Below are 23,034 nucleotides of genomic sequence, written 5' to 3'. Positions count from 1 at the left end.
ACTCATCATGTTTACAATATGTGTTATATTGATATAGCAGTTATGAGAGATGATAAGGACTCTGAAACTCATTCTATGATAGAAAGCCAATTAGGAATTTTAAGCAGGAGAAGTAACAATTTATTTTGCAAAGAATCACACTGTCTACTGTGGGTAGAATAAGCTAAGGGACAAAAGTGGAAGCAGGGAAGTGGAGAGAGAAGGGGGGATCCTGAAAGGCTGCTGCTTCTGCCTGAACAATGGGGTATATGTGCCAGGACTGCTGAGGTGGGGAGACCAGGTGTGGGGCAGGGGAAGTGGAGGTGGACAGAGGAGGATTTGAGGGTAAGGGCTCTGCTTGGACATGTAAAGCATGAGAAACTGCTTAGTTGCTTTACCCACTCTTTATTCCAGTGACGCTCTGTTTATACTGTAATTTTAGAATTAATCACACTGGCGTTAATTTGTTGCATGCTCTTTTGTCTCTCCAACCAGACTTTAGGCTTGTTGAGAATGGAGACTGTAACATTTAGCCCATATCCTTAAGAAGGGGTCTTAAACAATGTAGCCACTTAAAATGATTTTAGAATAAATAAAGGTAGTATTCTAGAAACTCTGAAGATTACAAACCAAAGGAGAAAGAAATACTTACTTTTCTAGGGGTCTCCATTACTTAGAACTCACCCTGAATAAGGTCCAAAGAAGTTACAGCAGACCATAAACCCACCTCTGAGTCTAGCTTGCCAGCATATAAACTCACTCATATATAATAAATATCAAATCAATATCTCCTCTTAAGTCTCTAGCATGAAGGTTAGTGGGTCATTATTGATTAGTTCTGTGTAAATAGCCTTTCTTTATACTGCACAAAGCCAAACATCCAAAGATATGAATTGAATATTTAGATAGGTTTTCAGCAAGAGTTTTATTTTTAAACATCCAACTACATTGTTTCCACAGTCCTTTATTTCAGATTCCAATAGATTATGTGTACAGTCAAGAACACTTAACCACTTATTCCCTTTTAAAACAGGTTTGAATATTAAATACTCAGAATTTTTAAGACAGAAACTCACCAAATCCAGAGCCCTCACTGACCTGTAGGGGTGAGAAAACTGAGGCTTGAAGAAATTGCTCGAGAGTCTATAATCATTTAGAAGTGTAGAAACTAGTTCACCTGTTTCCTTGTGCAGGATTTGTTCCCACAAAGACTGGCTTCCTAATGACTAAGATGAATCTGGCCACTTTGCAATGGACTACATATTTTGCTTTTGTAATTTTCTATACAGTGATGTCTCAGTAAATTTTATAGGAAGAATCTGCCTTAAAATGAGGTCAGGCATATTAATAACTAAAAATCAAGTCAAGTGTTACCATGGATGGCATGGCTTAATGGTACATGCTGCTGGGATAGTGCCTACACAGAGGACATGCAGGATAGAAAAGCTCCACTCAGGGCCCACATGGTCGTGGAAAGCTGAAGGTAAGTGGAGCCAACCCTCTGTATAAACGTCAAGCTTGTCTTTATCATACCTGGCTTTCCTTTCATTCTCTATCTTTATCTTCATCTGTCACAGTAGCAATCACTCTTCTATTTCAAAGGCCTTCCTATCTATCCTCTCTGCTCTTTCCATTTACAGAAAAATAAAGAATTTTATAGCTATTATTTACAGATGGTTGTTTGATAAACTTAAGACACTACTCCAATGAACTTTAATCAATCTGCCAATTCAACTAGCACTTATGTCCTATGCCCTTAATCCTGAAGTGTGAAATGAAAGATTTGTTCCTAGGAGAATTTGAGACCTTAGCAGAGAGACAAGGATCTGTGGTGGGGATAGGTTCCCTCCCCGCAAGTCAGTAAAATGACTTGTCTGAAGGCACAGCCAAGTATCAAGTTAGAGAATAAGTCTACGGGAGTGGTGCATGCTGGGCCCTCCATTGTACAGAAGAATGGACAAAACTATTGCTCTGATTTCTGGCAGATATCGGAAACACTAGAAATTAAAAACTTCTAAGGTTTGGGATAACTGTCATTTGAACTCAAAGTATTTTCAAAGCATATACTCACATGTTTACAATATAGCACCTTAAGCTTACGGAGTGTTTTCATTAGTGCTATGTGATTTGAACTTCAACAATATACAATGTAAACATCATTTCTAGTTTTGAAATGACAGTTCTAATGTTTGCACATAATAATCTGGATAATAAAAGGTACAGCCAAGAATCAGAACGTAAGAGTTCTTAGTCCAAGTATTTTCCCATTGTAATATGTAACTTGTACAGTGTTATTAAAATGCAAGAATATTCAAATAACTTGTATATGTAAACTCCACATACTTTCACAGCAGAAAAGTAGTATTATTCCCAAATTTCTAAATAAATCATATTGATCTTAACAACCTCAAGTTTCTTCTTCTTATAGCTCTCTGTCAAACACAACTATTTTGTTACTCTCAGCTGTCTCACCTTCTAAAAGAATTCAGTAGAAAAAAGAAAAAAAAAAGATAAAAGAATTCAGTAGAAAAAATACTACAAAAGCTATAGCTAATGAAGAGAAATCATCATCTTTCAACACCAAAAATACGTATTTCTCACCTAGATGTTTTTTCTTTGATATCCTTTGAAAACTGTATTCAAATAATTCAGAACACTAGCCTGAAAATTTGCAACTGTATAGTTTGCTTCAACTCAGTGACTGATGTACATTTTTATAACTAGCTTCTTTGCATATTTTGTTAATTTGCCAATTTTGAAGAAACATGATATTACAGGTAGGTTGCATCCTGTTTCTACCAACATGCATTTTATCTGGTCTTTCTCTGAAATGAATTATAAAATGCGATCATTCAAAAACTATATGGTTCCTTTATCTAAGGGAAACTGAATCAGATTTAATATTATACGTGTTTAAAACTCACAAGTTTTGCTACTTTTAAATTATTATATGCTCAACAGAATAGAGGTTGACAGTATCAACTGTTAAAGCTACCAAATTCAAATCTACCAAAGAATTCAGTGATTTTTAAAGAAAAAAAAAATGCTGGGATATAATTCATCAAGTGTGAAAACTGACCAGTACAATGCTATAACCTGTGCTTCTGAAGTGAAATAAATGATGTCCATTAAAAAAATGGCATCTGAACATTTAAACACTAGTCAAAGTAAGAAAGGGGCTCACCGGTCTGAGTGAAACCAAACTGACGTAGAATCTGCTGAGCATCCAGCACATTTGATTGTTTTAACTTAGACTGTTGTGAGGAGGCCGGTGTTGAAGTAAATGAGAGATTTTTGTTGACCTGTAATAGGAAAGGCAAATCAGAAATGAAAGCGTAATATCCTGGGTTACTGATGCAAAAACTGGATGAGAAATACTTGCTTACGATGCAAACCAGGACACATGGTAGAACAAAAGGAGTGGTAATGATTTATATGCTTAGTTTTCAAAGTTTACAAAACTTTATAGTTTTTACAGAATAGTTTTTATCAAGGAAGGAATACAGTGGTAATGGAAGTGTTGCTATATGAAAGTCAATCCACCTTACTTTGAAAACAAGCTTGCTTATGAGAGAATTGACTTTATTAATAATTTGAGTGGTGAATAAAATTGTGCAAAAAATGCGAAAAATAAAAGTGACTCATTGACTGCTTTCAATCAAGAAAGAGTTAAAATGTTTCACATTTCTCTAGCATTTTGTGAAAGATCAGGTACTTCCTTTTCAGGGGCTGCACAGAAAACACCTGTAATACTCATGTTTATATACATCATGGTGACATAGATAAGACCAGCTGTAACCTAACTTGCCAAGTGAAATAACTTCCACTGCATCAAAAAAAAACCTTATTCTTAAGACAATTTTAAAAAACAGCATTAAAATAGTAAACGAGCAAAATTTCTGTAAGTAAATACAATATTCTGTAACACAAAAATCCTATTCTAAGTGTCTGGGTACAATGGTCCCACAGAAATCAACTACAGCTATTATAGAAAAACTCAGTTCACAGAAAATGTTTTAAATGTTTAGTAAATTAGTAAATTCACTCTGCAACTCAGACTTAATTTCAGCAGTGAGCTATTCTCTTGGTCATTATTAATAAGTCATTCACTGTAGCTTTATTATTTTTATCAGTTTCAAAAATGACAATAAAATATGACCTAATTTTAAAAAATTTGAAACAGTTTTTGCATGTCTAATTTACTGTAAAAAAGTAATCTGTGAATTAACAAACTGTTCAGTGATAGTTTATGGTACATAAATATTAGTATATGAAAATAGCTCCTTTCTCTCTCACTCTCTCCTTTTAATAATCAAAACTACACAGAGGATTTCCACCGTATTAGTATTTAAAAATTCCCTTTTGATGTTCTGTTTAAGACAGCAGTGGGTTGTGGTTACATGCCCTTTATCTGACCCATTATTTACATGTTTGTAAATGCTTCTCTTCTTGCAAACAGTGATAGTAAATGTATATCTTAGATTAAGTTTTTCTCTTGAAGCAAAGAGATTCAGATAAGCTGGTGAATAAAGTCAATTAATTAAGATAATATGGTAATATAGTTCTAAGGTATCTAAGGTTATGGTACCATCTTATAAAAAATAAAAGTATTTTTCAAAGTAGTTTGATGGGATCAAATACCACATCAATGCTAAGAAAGATTATCCAGTTTTAAAAATTCTATCAGGAGGCATTATGAAACACAGACCAAAATTAACGTTGACTATCTATATTGATACAATAGCTAAAGTAACAATGAAATCACCTAACTCGTTGAACTTTATGTTCCACCTTTAAATGGAGATAGTAAAAATAGCATGTATACTTCAAAGGGAATGTGCCTGAAGAACAGTAATGATGAACTGGTATCATAAAGCGCTATTCACACAGGCTAACCAGAAAGCACTAAATCACATATTAAATAAGAAATAGATTAAATAGAGTATGTTGGCAAAGGGGACCATTAAGTGCTATACGAGTCAAATGCTATATAAATGTCAGTTACTAACATTGCTAGTAGTAAGGGTAATTAGAAATACGTGATGCAGGATGATAATGTGGTAAATTCTTCAGAGTGCTATGCTTTTAAATGGAAGTACTATATACAAAATGATAAGTTTATCACTTAACTATTTAATCTACTTCTCTTTTTAGAATCATTTTTCAGTTTTACTTCTGTGTTCTTGAAAATTGTTATTCTACGTGTCAAATAATGCATTTTGAAATCTGGTGCAAAAGAACAGGTGCATGCTGGGGACACACACACACACACACACACACACATGCACAAATCTGCTTTTCAGTCTTCCTCTTCAGAAATTTACTTGTGCTAAAACAAAAATGAATAGCAGGAAAACTAGAATAGGATTAAACAGAAAGACTTGACATTCTTTTTACATAAAATGCTGTTAAAAAAATAAGACTATATTCTACAATTACATGTTCTTCCTAGGTATTTTTATAATTCTGCTTTATTATATGGCAATTTTATTTTTAATTTTTTGAGAAACTTCCTTAATGTATTACATAATGTCTATACCAATTTATATTACTACCAACACACAAGGTTCTTTTTTTTCTTCTCATCCTGGTTAAAACATTTTATCTTTTGACTTTTTAATAATAGGTATCCTAACAGGTATGAGATGATATCTCATTGTACAGATCTGCATTTTCTTGATGACTAGTAATGCTGAATGTCGTTTTTTTTCACTTTTTTTTACTGAGTTATAGTCATTTTACAATGTTGTGTCAAATTCCAGTGAAAAGCACAATTTTTTAGTTATACATGAACATACATATATTCATTGTCACATTGTTTTTCACTGTGAATTCTGCTCTTTCTTAACACATTACTTTAGAGACTGTTCAGGTGTCCATGAAGTGATATGTGGCAACATAATAGGGCAGATAAACTCAATTCTAATTTTATGGGAAAATTATTAATTATTATAGTGATTTGAAATTAGAACTCAAAGTATTTTCAAAGCTAGCTTACATATATTCACTAATTCATTTAGAGGAAGAAAAATAATAATAACCATTAAATAGAGTGAAGCAATATCTATTTTTGAAATATATGCTGTGGAAAAGAATTGCTTAATAATTTTACAACAACAGAAAGGTTGGCTAAGATAGTCTACCCTACAACAATCTATCCTCTTTTCACAACACACTTTTCTGCTTGCTTCACGCAAAAACCACAGTCTGCCAAAGTCGGTTTAATACCTCCATACTGTGGAAAACTAAAAACATAAAAATTTAATGAAACTCGTAATAGAGAAAAAGAAAAAAACCACCTAGAACTTCTGCCAAGTTAATCACAGAACTGTTTTGCCTACTCTTTCAGGGTATAAACAGCTTTGTGTAAAATATTCAAATACTAATTCTCTAGAAGGGGGTTAATTTTCATGTTAAAAAAGTCGCAGCTCTAACCTAAAACTGAATGCACAAAACTAAACAGACTAACAATAGTTTACCTTTCAGTGATTTAATTTTAAAGCCATTGGGAGAGATATAACACTTATTTTCATATATACTTACAAGTCTAATCATTTTAGCTGACTTTATAAGTTACATTCACCTGAAGAAATGTTTGTAAAGTTTAAAATTGCGAACACACTTTAAATTGGCTTCAAATAATAACTGAAAAGATGCTAATACTGTCTATATACTTATGCTAAAAAAATTTGACCCCCTCCCTTCAGACAGCTGTCTATTTTACACACTAAAGTCACACAATGCAGAGAATATTTTAATCGGAAGATCGTTCAAAAACCAACACTTAGGAAATGTTTTGTATGTCTGTTGTAAAAATTACAATCCTAATATTAAAGAACATGTTAAACAGAAAACTTGAGCCAAAGTGAGATTCAAGGTATCTGAAGTCACGTATCTCAACATTCTCATAATGTAAGTTCTAAGAGCCGCTTACATTTCTGTGATTTCTAAGTTAGTAAAACCTAAGAAATGAGTAGGCTATGATGTCATAAAGAGAAATTCAAACATGTCTTAGGTCCCAGATGATTTCCTTACAAGTTGGTACAGTGAAGTGAGGGATTAGAAAGAAACACTGAATATTAAAAAGAAATTCTTTACACTGGGGTAAAGTGCTACAAATTGCACCCCCCCACAAGTCAGTTCATCACCACTGCATTAACTAAACCACAATTCAAGTTGGGATCAGCCAAAGAGAAGTTTTATTTTGTCATTTTTAATCAAGACTTTTTGAGCCTTTGATACATATAGCAAGGACTGGTGGGTCAAAAATTACTGATATCATCCCCATGTGAAGCTCAAAATTAAGATCTAGTCCTGGGTCACACTACTTACCCAGTAATAATGCCTCAAGGAACGTCAGTTTACCTCAGTGCAATGCAAACCTTCACCTCCTTTCTCTCTTCGTGTATTTCCTTACTTCAGACAGAAAATTTGGTCTTGAACCCCCTGAAATCCTCATTTCCAAATCCACGGAAGAATATACCTCATGCCCCTACCCTGGTCTCTTTTCTTTCACTGCCAGAGGAAGACGTATCCTTCTAGTCAAGATTAATCCCTTCAGATGTTCCTTTGCGGATATCCGTAAAGCTCTTCCAAATTCTCTACTGGCTGCTTCCCTACAGGCTATATGCATAAATCTTTCTACTTGAGTACAAAAACAAACAGAAGACAAAAATTCTCACTATGATTCTGTAATTTCCTTAAGCTTCACTGAAAGCTAAACTTCTTGAAAACATAGCACATAACTGCTTCCCATATACCTCAACCATTCACTTTCAAACAACTACAACAAAGCTTCTGTCCATTAAAACACTAAATCTGAAGTTAGAGTCATTGTAGACTTCAAATGATCAAATTCAGCATATTCATTTAGGCCTCTGAGCCTAAATGCCACTGTTAATCACTCTCCTGAGTCTGGAAAACCATTTTCTGTTGGTTATCCTCCTGCTGCTTTATCAGTGTTGTTTGCTAAACCCACTGGGCCCTCTTCTTCCCTCACACCACATGGTTGTCCTGGGCAATAGCGTTTGTTTTCATCACTTCATCTGCCTTCTATGCTGGTATTTTTTCAGTCTAAAACTCTTCTGATCAGTAAGCTCAGAACCAAACAAACCTTTCCCCCACTGTTACTTCCTGAGGGAGAGCTATCACAATCCACCCAGCTGGTCCAGCAGACAGATGGGCATCGTCCTTGACTGCATCCCCACGCTCCACACACAGGCACTTGCTAAGTCAGTCAGACGCTCTGGCATCTGATCCCACATTCTCCACAGTCAGCACTACCACTGCAGTAGTCTCCTGATTTCTTTCCCTCTTGTCTGTTCTCTAGTTCTCCTTCTACACTGCTACCAGGGTGATTTTTCTAAAATGCCAATTTTACTGACTAACACTTCTGCTTCAAACCCATCATCAATTGTCCCACTGGATAAAATCCATACTTTTTAGTATGGCGTACAGTGCTTTCTATATTATAACAAATACCTGGCCTTCCAACCTGATTGCTCCATATGCGGTGTTCCAGCTACAACAAATTGCATATAGCTCCTCAGACACGCCAGGCTGTTTCCTGTCTCTGTGACTTAGTTCACACTGTTCCTGTTTCCTGGAATGGGCTTTTTCTTCCTGACTCCAGCCTCCTTGTGGATGCCGACTCCTTTGTCAAGCTTTAGCTCAAGTACTACATGGTGTACGAAAGCCTTTCAGACTCTCCCCATAGAACTTACCTCTCCCTCCTTTGTCTCTTCTCTATGTCCCACATTTCTAGTATCCAGCACTGGTGACACATTAGTATGCTTACTTATTTTGCTCATTATCATCTATCAGACTGTAATCTTCTTGAGGGTAAGGGACAGGTTTTGTTTATCTTTCTTTAGTAAATGGCTGGTACAGCACTAATAACTACACAGAAGTCAGATGAATTAATACATGTGAAAGCACTGCATGTTTTAAAATCTTACCCAAATTTAAGGTAGTAAGTGTATGAAAGATTTCTCAATGTATGTAACTTTTTGATGATAAGAATTACAAAATGGGCTTAAAAGTAAGAAATTCATTAGTTTACATGGTTTAATTCTCATCTTTAATTCTAGAAACAGAAATGTGAAATAACAGAAAAAATATACACAGATCTCTGGCCCTAATTTCTAGCACACAGCTCCTAAAACCCTTGTAATTTCCAAGAGCACTAGGGAGCATCTCTTCTTCTTACAGTTTATCTTTGACCCTGGTTCCTGAGACTGAGCTCCGAAATCCCTTGGAATTTCCTAGGTGGTAGGAATCTTTTGCTCCAGGGAAGTAACTCTCTGTGGGCTCCTAGGTGAGGGCTGGTCACCAGAAAGACCAAGAAATGATGAGAAACTTGTAATTTTCAGCCCCTCTCTCCATTTTCCAGAGAGAAGAGAGAGGCTGAAAACAGAGTTGATAACTGACCATACCTACCTGAAGCCACCATAAAAAATCCCAAGAGCATGGGATTCGAAGAGCTTCCAGGATGGTGAATGTGTGGAGGAGACTGGCACAGCCAGAGAGAGGACAAAGAAGACCCAAGCCCCTTCCCACATGCCCTGCTCTGTTCATTTCTTCCATCTGGATGTTCATCTATACCCTTTTAGAGTAAACTGGTAAATAGAAAGTCCACTGTTTTCCTGAGTTCTGTGAGCAACTTCAGCAAATTAACCAAACCCAAGGAGGGGGTCATGGGGATCTAAACTGACAGATGATTGGTCAGAAGTGCAAGTAACCTGGACTTGCAAATAGCGTCTGAAGGGCGTGTGGGAGTGGGCAGTCTTGTTGGTTTGAGCCTTTAATTTGCAGGATCTGACTCTATCTTTAGGGAGACTGTGTCAGAATTAAGTTGTAGGATACCCAGCTGGTGTCACAGAATTGTTTGGTGAGGGAAATCCCCCACCCATTTGGCCTCAGTAGTATTGAAGTGTGGTTAATAACGCGAAAGGAGACAGAAACAAAACTGGTTTCTTCTAAAACAAAGATTTTTCCTGTTTCCTAAGACTTCCAGTAATGAAATCCCACAATTTCTTTTTGTGGCCTCTAGTAGCTTGTACTACTCCTACAGTAAAGCCAATCTTCCAAATACTATAATAATAATAAAACATTAATTTTCTCTTTTGGAATGCCAAGAATAAATAATTGTGATCAATTACAAATAAAAAAACCCTCCAAATAACTAAAAACCGCTACTCTCAAATCTCAACTTTCTTCCTCTTTATGATAAAAATACATAAACTTTTTAAAGGAGATTTAAAAATTTATTTTCTTTGTATTCTCTATTTTTAAAACCTTTTTATTTTTCAGTGAATAATATTTTCCAAGATAGATTAAACTATAATATAAATCATTACTTTACCTTAAGAGCATTCTTCTATAAACTTTAGCTTGGTTGCATTTATATTCATCTAGGGTAGGTGACCTTAATTTGTTGGGAAAAAAGATAAAGTCCTCTGGCTTCAAGAAGCTTCAGAGGAGCATAGAAATTCAGTAAAGATTAGAGGTAGAAGTGATACTATGTACAATTTTAAAAAAGAAAGAAAGAAGGAAGGGAGGGAGAAGAGGGAGGGGAGGAAGGAAGACAGGAGAGAAAGAGTTGCTCCAACCAGAGGGAATTCATAATTTAACTCTGGGAAACACAGGCAAAATTTAAGGCAGAATAGGCCCAATTATATGACATGCTAGGTATGAATAAATACGCCTGGGAATATGAGAAAAACAGACTGATTTCATTTGTGAGGAATCATACAAAGCTTAATGGAAATAGACTCCAAGCAGCACCATTTGTGATACACTTCAATCTACCCCTAAACAAAGGAAAGAGCAAGGAAATTTATAAATTATAAATTCAGGTGTAAATATTCCAGGGCTATTGCAATTCAGAACAGTGCAAGACTTCTAACACCAATTACAGTCCCGGAAGCAATCAGATGAGAACTCTTTTATCTTCCAATCATCAAATCTGTATCTGACTATCTACCCACAGTTTCTACCTATTTGCTTATCAGAAAGGATGAAAAATCCCTTCTCTTAAGGCTACTTTCTCCACTGGTATTCAGGATTACACTCCCTCTCACTTTTTCAATGCATTGTGTCTAGCAATTACTACCTCCATGGTACCTTATCAACTTCTCCATCACCATTGAATTATTCCCATCAGCAAATAAATTTGGCTTAATACTGTCCATCTAATATTCCCCGCCAGCTCCTGTTTCTTTGCTTCCCATTCAAAATTTCTTAAAAGAATGGTCCACACAGTCTGCTTTATTGTCACCCATTCTGTCTTCAACCTTTCAACCCTTTTGTCTCAGCCACTTACTGAAATAGCATTCACCTGGGTAACCAAAGGACGTCATCATGCCAATTTTCTGTCCTCATTTTACTCATTTTCTCAGTAGCATGTGACAGCTTATCACTCCTCTTTCTTAAAATACTTCAAGGCTTCCCTGATGTACTGTTTCCTGGACCAGTGCCTTAGGTATTTGGTTATACTCTCTCCCCAGGTGACCTTACTAAATCTGACAGTCTAAAACAAATTTGACTTTAGCCCTGACTTCTCTCCTGAGCTCGACTCATATATCCAATTGCCTACTTCATATCTATGTTCATATTGAAAACTCCACTCCAGTATTCCTCATCTTTAATGCACTACTAACATGTACACAATTGCTGAAAGCAGCAACATAGAATTTATTCCTTGTTTCTGTCTTTTACTTACATCACCATCCAATCCATCACCATGCTGTGTTGAATCTACTTCCAAAATATGTCCCCAAACCTGTCCATTACTTGCATTTTTATTATTACCACTGTCAAATTAAACAAGGAGACCATTAGGCTGAGGTGGCTGTAATGCCAGGATGGCCTATGGTCACTAAGCAAATCAAAATCTAAGCCTGTAAATCTCTCAAGATTATAAAATTGAAGCCTAAGGACAACCAATCACAAACAGCCAACTAGGCTTTAAACTATAGCCAATCAATACTTTCCTTTGTTTCTGCCTTTTCTCTCTAGAAGTCTTTCTCCAGCGCCTATAGGTGAAATGCTTCTGATTTCCAGCTTGGTGTTGCCCAACTGGAATCAATTTTTTTTTTTGCTCAAAAAAGCTCTTAAAATACTTAATATGCATCAGATTATCTTTTAACACCACCCTAGTCCAGGCTACAATCTCCTCTTTCTTGAACTGAAGACTCTTACTCTCTTTTTAAAATCCATTCTCATATTCTCTGCAGTTTAGCATCTCAATCACTTGTTTCTCTAATTCAAGCAATATCCTACACTCATTATTGAAGGACAGCAGAATATGCCACCCCAAAATATGTGATTATTTTTGGCATAAGGATTACTTTGAGAAACTGCAGACACAGAAGTTCTCTAAACAGAGTGGAAGTTACCCTTTCATAAGGGAAATACACATTAGAAAGGGTGTCTACCAGAAAGAGAGCGGTTATCAGGAATAACTTGTTCACCTGAGAGACTTGCCTGCATAATAGGCAACCAGTTCCTCCGTCCCTTTCCTAGGGTCAGTTCCCTAGTAGCCTTTAGAATCTCAAAACTTTGTGGGGCTCACATACGTCTGTAATTAAAATTGTCTTTTTTTCTCCTGTTACTCTGTCTATGCCAATTTAATCCTTAGACCAGCCATAGAACCTAGAAGAGTAGAAGGTAGTTTTTCCTCCCCTACATCACCATGCCTACAAGGCCCTTTAAAAGGCGTGCGTGACCTCCTGATCCTCTCTCCAACCGTGTCATGAAACCGTTCCTCCTTGCCTGCTCACTATCCCACTTAAGCTCAATAGTCCTCTTTCTGTTTCTCCAGCACGCCAGTTTGATTTCTAGATAAGGACATTTGCAGGACAGGACTAGCTCCTCGTCAAGTGTTTCTCTCAGACAGGCCTTCCACGATCATCCTCTGAGAAAACAGCCTTCCCTCCCAGTCATTCTTTGTCCCATGGGCCTGTTTTGTTTTATTCACATCACTTATTGCTGCAATTATCTTATTTATTTCCTTTTTAATTGTTTGTCACCTACAGTAAGATGTTCTTAATCAATGTTGAATCTTGCATGTGTGCACGCAAACACACACACACACACACACACACATTTGGTAAACACTTAAATACTTGTTTAAAGAATGTTACTGGGGAAAAAAAGTGAATCTTCAACAATACAAAACTCTGGCTGGGGTTTAGGGAAGGAGAAACGTTAAGTACCTGGTAAAATTTATTATCCTGTATGTAACAGATGAGAAACAACATAAATATACTCTGCTCTTAAGATTAAAGTCTTTTGACAGTGGTGCCAAGACCATTCAATGGGGAAAGAATAGTCTTTTCAACAAATGGTGCTGGGACAACTAGGTAGCCAGATGCCAATGGAATAAACTTAGACCTCTACATTATACTAAATCATACTAAATTTAGTATGATTTAGTATACTACATCATACTAAAAAAATTAACTCAAAATAATCACAGACCTAAATATAAGAGTTAAAAATACAAAAATCCTAGAATACAGAAAGTAAATCTCTAGTATATCGGGTTAGGCAATGATCTCTTATATAGGACATTAAAAGCACAAGTGACAAAAAAAAGACTAACTAAACTTTATAAAAATTAAAACATTTTTGTTTTAAAGGATATCATCAAGAAAGTGAAAAGATATCCTATAAAATGGGCTAAAACATTTGCAAATCATATGATCTGATAAAAGACTTCTATCCAGAATATATTAAAAAAAACTCTTAAAAGTGAATAATAAAAAAATTAAAAAATTTTTTGAAGAATGGCAAAGGAATTGAAGACACATTTCCAAAGAAGATATACAATGGCATTCCAAAAATACTCAACATCATTAGTCATTAGGAAAATGCAAATCAAAATCACAATGAGATGCCACTTTCCACCCACTAGGATGGCTACAATGAAAAGGACAGAAAATAGTAAGTGTTGGCAAGGATGAGGAGGAACTGGAACCACTGCTGGTAGGATTCTAAAACAGTGCAGCTACTTTGGAAAAGAGTTTGGTAGTTTTCCAAAATGTTAAACAAAGAGTTACCATACGACACAACAATTCCACTCCTAGATATACACCCCAGAGAAATAAGAACATATGGCCAAACAAAAACCTATACATACATATTCACAGTAGTATTATTAATAGTCACAAAGTATAAACAAATGTCTATAAACTAATGAACAGGTAAACAAAATGTAATATACCTATACAATGGAATCTTATTTGACAATAAAAAGCAGCACCCATACATGCTACAAATGGAGGATGCATGAAAACATTATTCTAAGCAAAAGAAGATGGTTACAAATGACCACATATTTTATGATTCCATTTATATAAAATGTCCAGAATATGCAAATCTTTAGAGACAGAAAGTATATTAGTGGTAGCCAAGAACTGGAGGGTGTGATATATGTGTATGTGTATGTGTGTGTGTGTGCGTGTGCATGTGCACTTGTACCCAAAAGTGGAGACTGATTGCTAAGAGATATGGGGTTCTTTTCAGAGGGAATGAAAAAGTTCTAAAATCAGATAGTGGTGGTTGCACAACTCTATGTATATGATAAAAACCAATGAAATGCACACTTTAAAAGGGTGAATATTATGATGTGTGTCTTATATCTCAATAAAACTGTTATATAAAGAATAACTAAAGACATGAGGAAGGTAAACCTTTTCAGATCTCGATTAATTTCCAAATACGTTATCATATTTTCAATGACTATTTATTCTACTTTTGTTAAGTACTAGGAATACAAAGATGAATGACATGACCTTCCCCCCTCCAGGAATTTCCAGATTAGTGGAGGATGTTCTCTAGAAAGTCTTGCCAAATATGTGCAAAACACTTTACTCTTTGCACATTCAGACAGCATTACAAAAGAAGGGCATACATTTGTTAAAATAAAGAGAAATAGCTCTAAACTGCTAGTCAAGAGAATAAATTTTTTTGACTCCAGTTTTATATGTTATACATGCTTAAGAAGATTTAGTAATCATGGAGCTACAATCATTACACCAATCATTGCTATCAGGAACAAGCTTCCTGAACATCTGCAGCCAAGTCAGAATATAGTTTGTTCTCTTTTTTTCCCCATCTTCCTTCCCCTTGTCTATATTCTATATCCTGTTGACTTGTGATAATTAGGTATATAAAAGTGATGGGTCCTGACTGATACTGAACAGCTCAGTGATGGGATAAGCCCAGTGTTTTCTGACAAATTTCCCCTATGTGGAAGGAGACAATAGCCTATTTATTGCTGTAGCCCTAGCACCTGCACATGGTAGGAGGTGTCTACTGAATAAAAACAGCATTTCTACTGCACTGACATTATATAAAGTAGTCTTTGAACATACTAATACCATTCTAATTCTTTGCCTTCTGGAAATCTCACTCTTTTACTGTTTTGACATACAATCAAATTTGATAAACGAATGGATGTCTCATTATTCAACTGAACTTTGGGAATAAACAGAAGAAAAGATGGAAGGATGAACATGTGGTGTCATTTTAACTCTTTTAAATAAAACTTATTTTCTTGACAACTGAGTTAAAGATGGTACATAAAATAGTCTTTCTTGTAAAAGGAAGAATGCTGTGCTAAAAGCATCTCAGATACAAATTAGTTAAAATTGTTTAATAATTAAGAGCCTTTCTGTATACCTCCATTTTTAGATCAACTTTGGGGTCTTGGGCAAATCACTTAACCTCTCTAAGCCTCAGTTCCCTCCTTTCTAAAATTGGAGTAACAATAGTATCTAATCTGTCTCCTCAAAATTGTTATGTAGTTAAAAGGGAAAAGAAATATGAAACATGGTATAAATGATCGAGAACATTATTAGCACAACATATCATTGCTATTTATGGGCAGCTTGCATTCATTTCAAGGCTTACACACTTTACTTGGCATTCCTGGAACTGTATTGGTGTCTCTTACCTATAAAGTATCACAGAATCTTTTTCTCAGAGACGGAAATGACCTTGCTGGCTCTTTGCTGAAAGTATATCCCAATCACTTAAATATTCTTGAATCTTCAAAAATATTAAGCTGATTGCTAAATTCTCAAGTTCCAGTATTATGATTCCTTGATAAATTCAAACTCAAATACAGAAAATACGTATAAGATGAACTTCTGCGAAAGTTCTATTAAAAACTATGAGTGGTACGTTTTAATTATTTGGTGTATGACAATGAAAATGAAAGTTATCTTCCTGGTAATAAAAAATACTTACCTTTGCAGCACAGGCTCGTATCACCTCCTAAAAGAAATACAATAAAATAAGTAAAGAAATGCTCATACCTTCATATTAATATAATATCAACTCTTTTAAATACATTCAGATATTAATTTTTTAATAACCAAAGTCAACATTTGGGAGAGTTTTTGTTTGTTTTTTTTTAATCTATCACCCTGCAGGTGTCACTCTGCATTGTTTCCAAAGAGCTGGAAAGAATGTAAATTAAAGAGACTTGATGATATGACCTTGGTAAATCTAACCTCCAAAAAAAAAAAAAAAAAAAGGCACTGACAAACAAGATTCTGGAGGGCCCACATGTATCTGCCTCAAGAAAAACTTGTCTCCTCAATAAACTTAGCAGAAATACTAAACTTCTGTCCTGGAACACTAATGCCTCGAAAAGACACACTTTGAACAACAGTATATAATTATCTCCATAAATGACAATACCCATACATATAATTCCCATATTAATAATTTATTTCAGAGGAAACGTAATAATAAAGACTACTGAAGAGTAAAATATATGACTGGAGGAGCTACAGCAAGAAACAGCTTACAACTTATGGTACAAGGCCAAGAAAAGGTCACTTTTGAAAAGGAAGTTAGTAAAAGCCAACATAAAATAGACAATTTGAAAATTTGCTGCTAAGGAGACATAAAAAATGTTCAAGTCTAAGGTTAACCAGCATGGATCATCAGCCTAGCACAGAACTAGAGAAAAATAGTAACAATGTGGAGTTCAGAAAAAAAGAGAACTGAAAGACAGGACATCAGTTTTTTTTTTTAAACCCAGAAATTTCTAAGGGACAGACACTTAAGTCTAAAGGATATTAGTAGTTTCAATCACTAAAAGGAAACAGTAGAACAGTAGGCATGGGATTCTGACTGCCTGGACTGAATCTCAGCTCCAATGTTTCCATCTGTGTCACCTTGGCAATATCGCTTGATCTCTCTAAGCCTCAACTTCATCTTCTGTAAAATGCGGATAATACTGGCAACCACAACTATAGGATGGTTTTGAGGATTTAATGCAATGAACATGTAAAATACTTAGCATAGTACCAGGAATTCAGTATGTCAGTTATTACTCATAATTAAACACATGTTACTGATCACCAATCATCATAAGGTGAAACCGCCTGTGGGGTAGAGAAAACTAATCAATCTTTGTTTTTCAAAATTGGCATAAATCCCATTCAATCCCTATTCCTATGACTCTGCTTGACAAGCAACTCTGTCGTCACTGACCTAGACTTCAGGTTAATTTTAAAGAGAGGGAATGGTCTTGAGTGCTAAAGCAGCTAGAGAGTGGTATCTTTTATTATAAGATGTTTTTAAGTTTATAAACCAACTTTTTGTGGAACTGCTTACTTTAAGTGGGTACCCCAGATTCTGAGTAGCTCTGGATGCACCGAAAAGACCAAATTTCTGGATCTGAAAACCTAGAATGAGCTGTATCGATGCTCTCAAGACACTGTCTACCACCTGTGAGGTCTCATTTGGGCTGCAGAATACCCTTTAGGTGCTGCTGCAGCAGTAGTACACAGTCAACTCTGTTAAATGCGAAACAGCTGAATGAGTTTTATTATGAGTAAATGATAAAGCTACCAAGAACAGAAAATTCTCTATTTTTGGTGTCCTTTACTCACGAATGGGTAAACACCTATTAAATACCTGCAGAGCTGAATTTATTATGTAATTCACACACACACACAAATCATGTCCTAAACTCGAACTACATTTCACTAGAAAAACATTCTTACTATGGTAATAAAGAAAGAACTATTTCCAGTAATACAGTCTTCTATGATACAGGAGTCATATTGTCTTCTCCAATAGACTTCTACATAGAAGACCAGTGACACAGCCTTTTACAGGCTAACAAATGTAACAGACAAAGGAATTTGGGGTCTACCAAAACACAATTCCAGAAACAAGAGAAAAGGAACTGTGATAAAAGGTGGGAATCAACTCAACCTAAAAATTTGCAAAATATAAAAAGAATGGAGCTCTCTGGGAATAAAAAAGACATTTTGGTTTTATTTCCATACATACTAAATACATTCTGAAAGAAAAGGCACTGCAGATAACATTTGAAAAAAAAGTTCAGAGAATCCTCTCAACACGGGAAATACATGGTTTTTCAAAAACCACAGCAAATAGACAAAGCTTTCATTTCCAAAGGCAGTTTCAATCTATCTCAATCCCAAAGCAAACATACTCACTAAATAATTTTTAAAAGAAAAGATTTAGTAAAAGCTAAATAAATCTATGATTCTAAGAGAAATAAGTTTTTCTCTCATAATAATCAATTTATTTTCCCCTTGCCTTTGATTTCCTATCTTAAAAAATATTTTTCTGGTTTTATTTTTCCTTTACATCTACTTTTATTTATTTGAGGATGACAGCTATACAAGATGACACAGGAGAAAAGCTACAAGACTAAGGTGATTCCAGGATGTTACATTTTATAGTGTAAAAGACTAACAGACTGTAGGAAACTTGTTTTTATATATCTATCTGTGAGTTGCCTTTAAGTCTGTAAATGAAGTCATTTTGCCATGCAAGGTTTCTGATAAGGGCCATTTCTTTTTTTCCCAGTGAAGAAATATTTTTCTCTAATTTTTAAAACTCCATTTACCTATTCACACTTTAAAATTTGGAATACCATGCATTATTCAATTATTTTAAAATGTTAAAATATAAATAATTACAACATTGAAATATTTATTCATTTGTACTCACACATTCTAAAATTTATACTGAGAAATATAAAAAAAATTTCTCCCAATTCCAACTAAACCTAACCCCACTGTCTGAGTGTGATCTGCACCCTGGTATACCTCAAACTCTCTAACATTCTAAAGAAAGAAAAGGAGAGAGGAACCAAACACAGTCAGAACTAAAGATGTCTCAATGTAGTTCCTCCTATGTTTGGTTTAAAACTGGTCAAGATTCCTATCAAAGGAGGAGGGAGAGGGGTATTTATTAAGTGCCAGGCACTGTGCCAAAAGATGACAACACAAGGATCAAGCCTGCAAAGTCCTGGTCTTCAAGGAGCTCAGGCTAATTTTAACTAGAAGAACTATTATGGTCAGAGAGCATTAAGTATTTTTAAGGACAGTCAAGCTTCTCAATACATTTGGAGAAAGACTGTGTAGTAATACACTAACAGAACAGCACACAACTTTTAACCAAGCATCCTCATCCTCATTTACATTATCTGTTTTCCAGTTTTATGGACAACGCCTGGTTTCTGGGCACCTCTCTTAGGAGTGAGACAGAACTTTAAACTATGCTTATGAAACACTCGTACCTACTCTTTTTTTGGAAGTACATGTTTATTTCTTTTATCCACTTCTTTGTTGAAGTCTCACCATTTTCTTTATTATTTAGTTCCTGAATATTAAGAAGGCTGATCCTTTTACATATTTTATGTCAATATTTCCCCAGGTTGGTATTTGTTGTGTGTGTATATCTGCAGGTATATAACATGCAGATATACACATATATATTTTTAAACAGAGAAACAGGTCTTGGGCTAGTCTTTACAGAGATACCAAATCAGGAAAGCATGACAGATTATCTTAACTAAGTTCAGTCTGTTTACTGCAGTTAGTGATTTTAGAACAAGTACCAAAAAGGAACTATAAAAGTATAAGAAGGTCTAGTTCTAAGTAGCTGTTTTGTTTGATTAAAATTTATTGAAATGGCAATGTAAAATAGGATCAAAATGGTTTTAAAATTTCCAATTTCTTAACCACATAAAATAATCAAACATACTGTGACAGAATCGAGTCTCTGTTTCACTTGTTGCATCTTCACTGAAGAATTATCAGTGGGGATATAGTCATCAATCTGAAAAGAGCCTTGAGGCAGTTTAGGGCAGGTGCATAAAGCATCCTGACTCTGGTGTATTCCGGGTAACGGAAATGTTCCATTGTAGCGTTTGAACATTTCAGCCTCCTGCTGGGCAACTGGAAAAATGAGTTCATAATTAGTTCAAAGCATCATAGTAAAAGCATAATGCAATAATTAAGCAATGAAACTGTGGCATTAAATGAATGATCAGAAAGTGCATAATACATTTTAAATTCTGGGTAATAATAATACAACATGAATGACAAAATATGAAAGTACTAAATACTATAAACATTAAGAAGGAAATGTAATAATTTCACAGACTACTTCATGTCGGGCAGTATAATTGAGCCTTGAAGGCCATGCAGTATCTTGATCTGATAAACAGAACAAATTGGGATGGGACTCTAACTTTAAAGAGACACATACAGAAAATACAGTATTAAAAAATCAAAGGCATAATAGAATTAAAGAAAATGCAAAAACAATAATTATTCACAAACCAATCCCCATAAAACAACCATTTTTATATTTCTTACCCCTCTTAATCTTTATACATATGTACATTATATGTAAGATATCACAGTGTAAACACAATTTTACAGTTTTTCAATTCAAATGCAAATTTTTCATACTTCTACAACTATGTAATTATGATTTATAAATGCTTTACAATATCTCATCTATGGAAGTGCCAGTTTATTTATACATTCTCCTATTACTAAATATTTATAATGTTTTCTGTTTTTGTGCATTATAGATCATGTATGAATAAGTACTTTTATAGTTTAACTTATTTTTTAAAAGAATTCTTTCTTTGATTTAATTCCCCAGAGTGGAAGACATGACTCCAAGGGGGAATATTTTTGATGATGATGATGATGATGATGATGATGATGATGATGATGAAGACAACAGAACCTGTACTGTACTTTGTGATTTTTTAAGTTGCTTTCACATATATTATCTCATTTGATCACTTAAAATAAATGCATTTGAAAAATTTTAAATGCCTGCTTGTATATGCAAAGGAGAAAAAATAAAAGGTAATCACTAAAAATAGTATTTCCTTGATTAAATAATTATATAATTTTAAACTCCATGAAGGAATAAATGGACAATTTTGGACTTTATAAAATTTTCAAACACCTGTTCTTCCATACTTTTAAGACAATTAGAAGAAAAGCTAAAGACTGGAAAAAATACTTGCAAATCATATATCTGATACAGCATCACTTGTATATAGAAAAACTAACTCAAAAATCAGTAATCAGAAAACAAGCTAATTTTAAACATGGGCAAAGGATCTGAATAGACGCTTCACGAAAGAAGATATATGGATGGTAAATAAGCACGTGAAAAGGTCTCAACATCATTAGTCATTTAGCATAAGCAAATTAAAACCACAATGAAATAGCACTGCATACCTATCATAATGGCTAAAATTAAGAAGACTGACCATTTCAAATTTAGCAAGGATACAGAGATACTGAAACATACACTACCGGTGGGTAGGTTAAACAGCACAATCACTTTAGAGAACAGTTTGGCAGCTTCCTAACACGTTAAATGTATGTCCGTAATGGGATCCAGCCCTTCTAGTTCTACGAATTTATTTAAGAGAAATAAAAGCATATGTTTATACAAAAACTTTTAGACGAATATTCATAGCATCTTTATTTGTAATAGCTAAAAACTGGATAAAACCTAAGTGCCCATCAACAAGTGAATGGAAAAACAAACTGTGATACACTGATACAATAAAACACCCAGAAATAAAAAGGAACTATTGATAAACTCTAAAACACAGATCAACTACAAAGTAATTATGAGTGAAAGAAGCCAAACAAAAAAGAGTACAAGGTATATACTGTTTCACTTACATACAATCCTAGAAAATGCAAACTCATAGTGTTTTCCGGGCTGGAGAGAGAGGCAGAGAGAGACTACTAAGGCACACACAGTAACTTTGGGGGATAATGAACATGTTGATATGTTCCTTATCTTGAATGAAGTGACAGACTCATAAGTATATAAGTAAGTGTAGACTTACCAGAGTATACGCTTAAAAAATATATGCAGTTTATTGTATGTCTATTATACTTCAATAAAACTGTTCACAAAAAGGAAGTGATAGAAGGGGTTAATAAATCATAGAATCAATTAAAAATCAATAATCCAATAGAAAAATGGGCAAATGACAATAGTCTAATAAGAGAAAATTCACTAAAGAAGAACTATATATTCAAACTACTAATAATTAAAGAAGAAATGAGGGGGGAAAGGCAAATTAGAAAGTGATGCTTCCTTTATTGTCTGTTGAACTAACCTACTGTACTTCAAGGCATTTTCTGCCCAAGGAACAAGCTAAGTGAGAGTGGCCGGGTGTGTAATGAAGTATTGTTTAAAATATTGAGAAACATGTAACAGTGGAATTGTGCAATAGTTGTTTAAATAAATTATGGTGTATCCATTTAATAAAAGGGAATTCAGCCACTAAAATCATACAGATGTATAATTATCATGATGGAAAATTGCTCATAATGTATTATTAATCAGAAGGAAAAAGTTTTTAAAGCAATATAATGAATATGCAAAAGGATGATCACTATTTTTTTAGTTATCAACTTTGGTTTCACAAAGCATGAATATGAGATAGCACCTATAAAAAATGTTAGGTCTTTGATCTTTGTATTCGTGTACTACTTCATTCACGCGCTCTAAATGAAGGATAGCTCAATGTAACTGGTGCTCTTTCCCCGCAGACTTTGATGGTAGTAAGACCCAGAGGACACAATCGAGGGAGAAGACATGCCTACAATCCCCCCTTTGCAGTGATGCGCATTCCTCAGCACCAATTACTGTTCTCAGATGGAAGTGTAGCTGTTCTATACTTAGATTTTGTGGGTCTGGTTACTATTTTTCAGT

At 34.7% G+C, this 23,034-nt stretch overlaps 1 protein-coding gene across 6 annotated transcripts in view; it reads right to left on the bottom strand.

Annotated features, from left to right (window-relative positions):
• Positions 1–23,034, bottom strand: part of AHI1 (Abelson helper integration site 1) — a 176,164-nt gene that overhangs the window by 92,500 nt on the left and 60,630 nt on the right. For all 6 annotated transcript variants that reach the window (XR_004138351.2, XM_031456381.2, XM_031456383.2 and 3 more), the window contains 3 exons: positions 20,029–20,222; positions 16,237–16,263; positions 3,164–3,281 (listed from right to left, as the gene is read on the bottom strand). Coding sequence is in view for 5 of the 6 variants with exons in the window: in XM_031456381.2 (XP_031312241.2) it covers positions 3,164–3,281; positions 16,237–16,263; positions 20,029–20,222 (339 nt within the window). In the remaining variant the exon portion in view is untranslated. The remainder of the gene's footprint in view (positions 1–3,163; positions 3,282–16,236; positions 16,264–20,028; positions 20,223–23,034) is intronic.

Source organism: Camelus dromedarius, chromosome 6 (assembly GCF_036321535.1).
Source record: "Camelus dromedarius isolate mCamDro1 chromosome 6, mCamDro1.pat, whole genome shotgun sequence".
Classification (NCBI taxonomy): Eukaryota; Metazoa; Chordata; class Mammalia; order Artiodactyla; family Camelidae; genus Camelus; species Camelus dromedarius.
The sequence above is the reverse complement of the archived record's forward strand: the minus strand, read 5'-3'. Positions and strand labels throughout refer to the sequence as shown.